Source organism: Empidonax traillii, unplaced genomic scaffold (assembly GCF_003031625.1).
Source record: "Empidonax traillii isolate 1590-97213 ecotype Southwest subspecies unplaced genomic scaffold, ASM303162v1 scaffold201:size1909950, whole genome shotgun sequence".
NCBI lineage: Eukaryota > Metazoa > Chordata > Aves > Passeriformes > Tyrannidae > Empidonax > Empidonax traillii.
The window spans coordinates 254,143-264,574 of record NW_020955394.1 but is presented as its reverse complement, the minus strand read 5'-3'; the positions used below and the strand labels follow the sequence as shown (position 1 = coordinate 264,574).

General features: G+C 39.6%; 1 protein-coding gene across 3 annotated transcripts in view; it reads right to left on the bottom strand.

Annotated features, from left to right (window-relative positions):
- Positions 1-2,135: 2,135 nt before the first annotated feature.
- ZFAND6 (zinc finger AN1-type containing 6) overlaps positions 2,136-10,432 on the bottom strand; it is a 36,373-nt gene continuing 28,076 nt past the window's right edge. For all 3 annotated transcript variants that reach the window (XM_027887003.1, XM_027887002.1, XM_027887001.1), the window contains 3 exons: positions 10,059-10,159; positions 3,720-3,833; positions 2,136-3,141 (listed from right to left, as the gene is read on the bottom strand). In XM_027887003.1, the coding sequence (XP_027742804.1) occupies positions 2,993-3,141; positions 3,720-3,833; positions 10,059-10,159 (364 nt within the window). In that variant the 3' untranslated portion in view covers positions 2,136-2,992. The remainder of the gene's footprint in view (positions 3,142-3,719; positions 3,834-10,058; positions 10,160-10,432) is intronic.

Below are 10,432 nucleotides of genomic sequence, written 5' to 3'. Positions count from 1 at the left end.
TTCTAACTAGAGGGGACACAAGCTCACAAGATGCTGTTTGAAAGGCCTTCTTCTTTAAGCAATACAAATGCACAGCACAAACTTGTGGAGAATTTCCTGTAAAATTCCTGTACCTCAGCTACAACTCAATTCCGCTGGCTGTTGGAATTGTTTTAAACACAGTGAAAATGTTTCATAGCAACGTTGGAGGTTTTTGGGTTATAGAACCTGTTTATTCCAAAAATGAAGCAAAACCACATTGAAAGTGTGTTCCAAAACACCCTGTCCAAAGCAAGAAGACAGATTTACTCAAGCATTTTGTAGTGCTGTGAATGCACTGGTGTTAATTAAAATGTTAACCTGCTAACCTCGAGCTGATGACACAAAATGCAGAACGAAAAGCAGATCAGCCACCAGAATAACGCAGAGCCAATGCCAAAGCAAACAAACACGACACGCAACTCTCAAGTGTCAGGGAAAGGTGGATTTCCAGTCTAAATGCAAGCTCATGCCTCAGGAACATATACTCTTTCCATATTCTGAACTCTGAGAGACCTGCACGAGTCAGGCCAAAGGTCTGTAGGATGGCTTGGAGAAGGACAGGTGTGGAAGCAGAACAGTCCAATGCAGACCCGCCTCACTGTGGGCACCGCCAGGAAAGGATCTTGTGGTCACAGCTGCATTACTTACAATGTGATCAGGAGCCAGAAGCTGCTGATTTTTAACACGTGGTGGTAGTGCGTGAATTCCAGAGGCAGTCACTTTTCTTGTATCATTTCTTCTTTCAGTCTCTCAGACACCAGAAAATACAAACATCACTAGTTTTCGCCTCATTGTGAAACCTGTGGTGTCTCCTCCTCCCTGCGTGGACCAGAAGCATCAGTCACATCAAAGGCAAACTGGTGGGGAGGGTGTATGGGGAAGAGAAAAGGACACACTCAGGAAAAGGGAGAGACCAGAAAAAGGGAACAGGGAGGAATCAAAGTGGATTAGAGAATAGGGAAGTAGCAGCAAAGAGGAAAGCAAATGAACACCCACCAAAGGTGACGCTGCTGCTCTTCCTGGGTCTGTGCTGTGTAAGAGGAAGTGTTGTGAGGAAACACAGGATCTCTGACCCCTGATAAGACAGGCCATTACTGAAACTTGCCAGTCAGAGTTATTTATTCCTTCCTTTATAAAACCCATGTGCTCATAGATTATGGTTAGAATATTTTTGCAAGCACAAGCTACTTCATTTATTATTGGGTCTTGCAGATTACTTTCTACAGCTACCATAGAAAGCTCCTTCTGCTGCACAGTTTATATCCCAAATGTAGTGCTTTATCTACTAATTGCCAGTCATAGCATTCAGAAAGCATTCTGAATTTTAAAGGATGGAGCCAGCTTTGATGAAAAATTTAATGTTTTAAATAAAGCCATGCAATTACATTTATTTCACAAATGCTTCGAAGCAACAGCAAGTCACACAGTGAAATTTCAACTGCAGATCAGTACCATCTGGAGGGGAGTTGGTGCTACTTTAGTGTGGTGTTAGGTTTGGTGATAAGCAGCACTGGCTGAAGTTTCCATGGCACTACAGAAACCACCTCTAAGTTATGGAGACGATATGGGGGGTTCAAGGTTTGAGGCACAGACTTTAATCTCATGACACCTGAAGAAAGACACTTACTGAGCACCTTCACAAGGCAATAAAAGAATAATTCCTCCTGCAGTGTTGTCTGGCAGACAGTGGATCCCAAACCCCACAGCTCCATTTCCTAGAACCAGAACCACACACCTCCACACCTTGACTGCTCCACACCTCGACTGATCACATCAGTTTTACCTGTGGGTCTGCCCCAGCTCAAGTTCATTGTCACAAATGACCCAAACTCCTGCACACGAGTTACACACTGCACAGGAAGCACTCCCTGGGCAGAATCAACACACAAGGGAAAAAGCTTCTGGAAACTGTGGTGTCTGATAATTACAAGTGAAAGGGTTAAAAAACCCCAACCCAACTCAAACCAACCAACAAACAAAAAAAACCCACAAACAACCCAAAAAGTTAGCTGGCACTGGGATACACATGACTGCTGTGAATAAATACACCATAAGTAAAGAAATCACCTGTGGAAGGTCCCCATTAAAATAAAGCAAGAGAAATCCAAGTTAATTATGCCAGTGACAGCCACGGGGGCTCAGATTTTTTTAAATTTTATTTAATCAAAGTTAAGACGTGGATAAACATAAATACAGCACAGGTACTTCAGATCATTCTTCATATTTGTGTACAGACAAACTGATGGATGAAATCCCAATGAAAACTGCAGTCAATGAAGTGCATACAGCCTTCCCCCCACACACACACAAAACAAACCCCAATTAAAAAAAAAAAAAAACAAAACAAAACAACAAAAAAATCCCCCACACAATCTCAGCACACACTCTCATTACAAATGATTCATACATAAATAGGTAGAGGGTGCAAACAAGCTAATATGCGAACATGTATAACCTCTCGTTAATGGGAAAAAAAACCAGAAGCAGCCATAATGATTAAAATACATTCAGTTACTGATAACTAGTTGTGCCATACAAGGCATTATCAAAAAAAAAAAAAAAAGGAAATTGTGCTGCAGAGAAAAGCTATATACAACAAGAAAATAAACTGCAAAGTTAACGCATGCATGTTTTATCCTGGAAAAGCACAGCCCTCCAATATTTTCTCCACGTTTGTTATAAAAGCCCTCTGCACTCAACTAAAATTAAAATGATCTTAAAGGATAATACTTGTAAAGTTTACTTAAGTCTTCAGCCACAGAAAACTGCAATGAAAATAATGTTCAGAGTCATTTTCAAAACAAACAAAAAAAAACGAAAACAAAAAAATCTATTCATCTGATGACATGCATGATTAAAAGGTCTAGGCAAGATACACTGCTCTACGTTCCTGATGACTAAGGAAAAAAGCTCAAGTCAATTTAATCTGCAGATGGTCAGAGGATTTTTGTATTCCAGCAGAAGCAGCAGTTCAGATCTTCTGGATCTTTTCCCCAACAACTACAGGATTCTCTTTTCTGATCTTCTCAGCAGCATCAGCTTTGTAATTGTAAGAGCAACTGTGTACATCTGAGTAACGGTGCATTCCACAGTAAACGTTCCCACACCGACATTCAAACCCTGTGGACAGAAAAGCAGCTTAGACATTTCAACATTCTTAATTACACTGGTTTGTTTTAAATCCTGAATGTATTCACTCACTAGCAATAAATCTCAGTCACCAGTGTCAATCAGCCAAAGAGCCTCTGCTGCAGAAAGCATAAGAATCACAAACAATACACTTTTAAGTGATTACAGGAATTTTGATTTGAACATTCCTTCCTATCACACGATACACTAGCACAGAACATACTCCTAGACACCTCCTGCTGTTTTTCTTTGTTTATGAACCTTCACCCTGCAGAACTCAAGTTCTCAGGCCCTTTCACTTGACCACTGCAAAGCTGGTTAGTGAAGGGCAGCAAACTATCGTCCAATTCCTCAGCTAAGCAGAGCTCCTAAGGGAAGTATTTGGAATCATGACTTAAAGACAGGAGGCTGAAAAACAAAATAATATATGAATAACTAGTCTAGCAAAAGTCAGGAGAAAGCATCTTTGACTAAGTGTTATTTCAAATCAACATCTTCCCTTTAAGAGAATATTTCAAAGGTCCAAAGCCTAAATCAATCTCAGAAAACTGAAATCAGTTATTTCTTACCAGTAAGTCCAACCTTCTTCCTGCACATGAAACAACGATTCTTTTTCTGTTTTGGTTTGTCAAGCGACTTGTCTTGTTCTTCAGGTGTAGGCTCTGCATTCTCTGACACTGAAGCTGACATTAAAAAAATTAATGAGAATAGTGGAAAAAAAGTCTGTCTCTCCCCTCCTCTAAGTCCTACAATAATTTAAAGTGCCTGATGTACAATTAGCCATTTTTCTGCAGCCTCCATGCCTGAAGTGTAATGGTGTCTCAGCAGTGACTGGAACTCCCTCTTTCTACACTGTCAATATAATTTGAAGGGAGGATTCACTAAATGCTCACATAACGTTCACAATACAACAATACCATAAAAAACCCAGAGTAGTTAAACATTAGGTTTAAGAGGAAGATTCAGTGTTGTCAGATATGGGAAGAAATCCAACACCCCAGTGTCTCCCCACAGCTTACCAGCCCAGTTCCCAAAATCTGCTTGTAAGAAGCACTGTATGTAACAGGGTCGGTTGAGCCAAACACCCTCTTTCAAATCCTGAATCAACACTGTTTTTGCTGAAGGCTGCAACACTGAGACGACACAGAGGGCAGTGTTTCAGAACAATCTCTACCACTGTGATGCTGCTGCTCTTGCACACCTGGAAAAAGCCTGCACAGGAGCTAGTCACTACCTGGGGTGAGAAACACCAGCTCCAGACACACAGACTTACAGGGAGGAGCTACACTGTCCTGAAACACAGAAGGAAGCAGGTAAAAACCTAATTTTAAAGATGCTTTTGCTAATGCCACTTTCAACCTACTTTAATGTTCTCTCTCTCATCTAAAAGAAACAGGTTATAGGTTGTACGGGAGAATACAAACAAGTAATGGTAGTATTTGCCTGACCAGGTAAAAATAGAAGTTGGCTGGTTTTCCTCAAGTATTTGCACATTCCTTACATTACAAAACAGAAATAGAAACCAAAACCCCCAACTTCATTTCAAGAAGGGCTACGAGCCAACCTCTGCCTAAGAGACATTGGCAGACCACAGCAGGACAAGTCTCCAGTGAGTAAGGCACACAGGAGTTAGGAGTATTTGCAGCAAAGAGCAAAAGTAAGCTCCAGCTGAGAGAAATGTCAATGGAAGCAGAGCTAGAACCAGTGCTGTGAGGAAGGGAATACACCAGCAAGCTCAGACATTTGTCAGGGAAGAAGCTGCAGGCATCTCTGTGCAGGCTGGACTTTTGTTCAGCAGAGACTGTCAGATGCAGTTCTGTGCTAGTTCTACGCCAGTCAACAGCTCTTCTGCATGACAATTCCAGTGGGGTTTTTCCTGTGCTGCTATTCTGATGATTTTTTAAAGGAAAGGGCACTTCTAATTTTTTCTATGTATCAAAACATTATAGTCTGTACTAAGCAACATCAATGGGTAGCAAGATACCTGATCACCAGCAAAGACTTTGCCTGAGGGGACAGTATATTCCACAAAGTTAATCTAGCAAAGATACTATTATACATGGTTTATTAAATCCTTTTAAATCACCATGTATGTTACAAGCAGAGCTTTTCTTGTCCTGAAATTTCTAACAATTCAGAGTTGGCAAAAAAGCTTCAATGGCTTTAAATGGCTGTTAAAGGGCACATTTCTTAGTGGACAGATAATATCCAAAGGTTTTCAAGATAAGAATCAAAAGCAGCAAGGACTTAAATAGGAGAGATAAGTACCAGAAGGGGCAAGACTTACTCAAATGAACTTTTGCAGCTTTATATGAAACAGACATTGCAGTGTTTATTAATTCAGTAAGGCAGCTTCATGCCATGAATTAGCCTCTAGCAGCTAACATTCTCAAGCTTGCATTTCCTGTTGTAGCAAAATCCAGTTACCTCGATATAAGTTTCACTAAAAGCCTCTGTAACTATTTGCTAAATTTAGGGAAAACTGGCACTCTTCCCTGCATAACAAGGCTCTCATACATACTTCCATTTTTTTGTGCGTATGGCTCTCACATTAAAAAGGTTTAAAAATATTTAAGAGCTGCTGCTCAGTGTAGAACTGAGTGGGAAGATTCTTCTACTGTGCCACAAGTCACCCACTTCGAATCTACTGTAGTAACCATAAATTTTAGGTCTCAATTTGCACAGAAGCCAGAGATTTGACTCAAAATCCTTGATGACAAACCATGAATATCCCAACTGCTCAGACACCCTTAGATGACCAAGTGCCAGTGTTCAGTGCCCAGTCTATAAGCCAGCTGTGATGACCACAGCAGAACAAAGGCAGGTAAAACGCAATACTGCCCAGCAGCTTAGAGCTTGCAGGAAACATGCTGCAGCCACTCCCAGCTGCTGGACTTCATCTGGATTCCAGGATGCTGCTGCCTGCTTTCCTTGAACCAAAATCCTCCCTCCCCCCAGCCCCAGCTCTGCCTTTAGCCAAAGCACAGAAGCACTGGCAGCACTAGTACAAGCTGCCAAACCAAAAAGGAGTAAGGCATGAACACACTCATTTTTCTGGAGCTGACAAGCTGGGTTGGCTGCTAAAAGTTCCCTGATTTACAGTACATGTTCTTAGCTGATCAAAACAAGCTGAGTCTGGATTTCCTCCTAAAGGTAGAAGCTTTTCCTGCTGCTTTGTTTGTGCCAATCCTGCTTGAACTTCAGAGTGTTCTGACTGACCATAAAAACAGCACCCTCAAGACAGAGTTCACTCCAGCCCTTGAAAATCTCTGAAGGCACAACTCAGCTCTCTGTGTGTGCAGCAAGACTCCTGACACCTCATCTGTTCTCTTCTCTCTCTGGATGTTTTACATTTATCACTCCTGCATAACTAGGCAGAGCCTCTTAACGAAAAAGGTTCCTCATTCCCACAGGAAGAGAATAAAAAGCTACATTTAATTCTTAAGATCACCTGACTAGATGGCCTAGGAAGAAGAATCCCCACTCCACCAGAGGAGTGAAATGTGAAGTTAATCCTAAGCAGATGATCACTACCTCCTAACACTTTAACACCAAACTCAACTAATCAGCCTGAAATACACTATTTCAAAGTTAGGAAGAGGCAAATTAAATAAGAGCACACTCATCTACAGAATTTAGTTTTAAATCTTTCTGTTGAATGTTTCCTCTCTCCCTGGAGCATTCATCCAGTATATCAGGATATCCTACACTATTTTCTACACTTATATCATAGTGATACTCTACCTCCCTGGTACTATCACAACAATGTCAAGTATCCATCAATTCCTTTCCAGTACTGTCTACTGAACCAGCTCTGATGAGGTCCACTGAAATGGAAGCCTTTAGTTCAGCTGCATTCACCTTTGGTCCAGGTTACCTCTACATAAAATGCTGCAGCAGCTTACATGTTTTAGTATCAATTTTTTCAACTTAGTCCCAATGACTGAATTAAACTGATTTACCTCACTAAAACCTAGATGAGGACAGTTATTCAAATCTTAGTTTGTACTGTGATTGTTCAAAATAGTAACCACACCACATTACATGAGTGATGGCATTTTGCATTGCTAATAATACCTGCTCTTCTCCAACTCACAATGAGTTTGAAAATCAGAGAGGCTGTTTTGGCTTTCACAAGTTTTCAGCCCCAAACAGGCTGAGACCCCATCTGTTAGTTCAATTTATACTTTTAGCCCTATGTTCTTCAGCTTTAAGAGCTCCATGAAGTATGTGCTGGAATGCTCCTGCCTTCCATGGCAAGTTCCATTTACCTTTGAAAACCTCCCTGAAATATAAAGCATGAATCCTAACCTGGATGGTTTAAAACTCATTAATCCTAGGGAAGGGAAGTGCCTCTTTACCAGCTTGCAGGCTTGCTGGGAGGCAGCCCTGTTAATCCTCTGGCTAACAAATCAGGAATCCTGACTGGCTAATCCTAACAGGGTTGTAATGTTAAGCAAAAGGTACAACAGCTCAGGAGGCAATCTAAAATGAGTTGGAGAGATGCTCAGAATAGAAGACAGCTTCTAGAAAAGCTGGATTGTACTTAATGAGTTTCATTTTAGGTCATCTTTAATGGTACGTTCATGGTATTTAAGAACATTAAAGCTAAAAAAAAAATAAATTCTAGTAGTACCATCTAAGAGCATCTGGGCTTTCTGCAGTGTTGCATACCTACAAGCATCAGCACACAAACACTAACTGTAAAGTCTAGACTTATTAATACATTCTACAGTTTCTCTTCTAAAAAAAAATTTTTTTTGGCAATGCATAAATCCAAAAAACAGATATGAACTGCTCTTTGAGAGATTTTTATGCCCTCATAGTTTAAGCTTGTCTGCAAACAGCAAGGACTGTGTGCACACAGCCCAAGTCCCATTAATCTGTCTGCTTCAGAAAAGTAATAATAGTAATCTAGGAAAGCTTAATTGTTCACCCAATCTTTCTTTCAATGCTCTTGTAGCCTGGTAATTTTTGTTAAATGGCAAGTTACAGGGAACTCAACTAAATACAATACATGAACTTGCACAAGTAGCATAGAACAATTTGCCCCAAAACAGACATTCCCACATGGCAAGATTTTAGCAGAACAAATACTGAACAAGTCATTAGAGCAGACAAAATTTCTCCTTTTCCTCCCCTAAATCAACAGAAGTAGCATTAGATGCTCTTCAGTCTGGGACCAATTACCACATTGTTGTGACTTAATTTTTTTTAATGCTAGAAAGTCAGGCAAAAAAAAAAAATCAAGAACTTTGATTCACACATTTGTATTACATTCTTGACATCAGCCTGAACTTCAAATGTGGGGAAAATAAAAGAAACTTTAGGATGCATAACCGTCATAGCAATTCAATGAAATCCTCTTAGCATCCATTCTAAGCTGCTTTCCTTCCTAACTTACATTTTCAAATCAAAATACTTAAAACTGGAAACACTACATTTCCTATAATTTTCAGTTAAAGGATAGCACAAAAGAAACTCTTAAGGAAATAAGGTTGACCCTGCCACAGTGAGTTATAAATAGAGATAGTAATTTAGAACTGCAACTACATGGCAGTGGTATTCTTAGTTTAGAAACTAGGGTACAAAGGAAAGGACACAGGACACAGCTGAGTAATCTAAACACCTGATATAGGTTGATCCTTGAAATACATACTGTAAAAAATGAAGATACGACTCCCAATTGAAAGCTTTAAGTTGAGAAACCTATCTTACCTTCTGCTAAGGAGAATGAGCTTTAAAGGTGGAGAATTAGAAGGAGCACAAACTTATCCAAATGGGTAAGAAGTGAGCCTTGAGACTGACATCTCAAAGATTTGTAAAAATAGCATCAGCATTAAAAACTTTTCTCCTAAGTTTTACAGTCACTGTTTGTGTGACCAAGGACATGGCCTCACTCAGCACAGCAGCTGACTCATGACTCTCACATTCCACATTCCACCCTACAAAAAGGGACAGGTCAGGTTTAGAAATCTGAGAGCAAAACTTTGATACCAGAGGTACACTAAAAGTACTAAGTGGAATTACAAGTCGTATCTGTTGAAAACCCAAACTCTTATGTTTAGACAGAAACATAACTTCATCCACTAAAGCCTTAACTGTGTCAACAGAAGTAAAGGCAGAATATTTACTGACTTACCTTTAAATACATTTTATAATGTCTACAGGTTACAAATCTGAGCACATTTTGTATACTATTTGGTATTTTTGTATTTCCTAAGAAATACTATTAAAAATTTTTAGTCTTAAATTCTGAAAGCGTGCACATAGAAAGTAAAAAAAGAAAACAAAACCTTTACATTGTACCAGCAATAAGGACTTTAGGGCAATATAGTTAAAACAACCCACTCAGCCATCTTCCTTCAAACAAGTATAGTCAGAGGTTTGGTTATTTTATATTTGATAAAACAAATTTCAGTAGGTCAAAATGCTATGCCACTACAGTTCATAGGTGAAAGGTTCTTTTGTAGGTGTTTCCTGTTTCTAAAAGACATTAACACTGTTCTCGCAATGGTCATGTCATAACACCCTCTATCACAAATATGCTCCTAAACCTCTGTGGTATCTGCTGCAAATGGTTCCTCTGAGAGGTAACAGATACTCAAAACTCTACTTACATGCAATAGCTGTGGCATAAACACAGAACAGAATGTTGATTTACAGTGTGCTTTTCCAACACCAATTAACACACTTGTTATGGCAGATACTGACATCACCAGTGAAACATAAAAGTTTTCAGCTTGACTTGCCTTTTAAGAAAAGAAAGTTTATCCTTCTTTTGCCTTCTGATTTCACAGAATATTTGGGTTTGAGAATCAGCCATCTCTTGAACAGGAGTATATTAAGAACAGTCAAAGTTTAAAAACACTATTCCTAAGTTCTCTCTCTGAAAACTAGGCACCAACCTTGCAACTCTTCTGTCTCAGGTACTGTTTTGTCCACGGCCGTACTATCCGGTTGGGATGATGCTACAGATTCTGTTAAAAGTGACTGACTTGACACAGGGCTGAGGGCAAAAGAAGAAAGTTACAATTTTTATGATGCATTTCCACGTTCTCTCCCTGAAAGGGATACATTAGAGCACCTCTTGATGAAAAAGCATGCCAGAACTTCTCACTCTGAAGTTGTTTCTGTAATGATTTAAAAACACCACAACCTGAACTGACAAAATAAGTAAACATTTTTTTGCATTCATATTGAAATCAATAAACCAATTCAACTATAAAAAGGGAAATATTTTGGGTAGTTTGGCATACCATCTTTTCACACAGAAGCAACA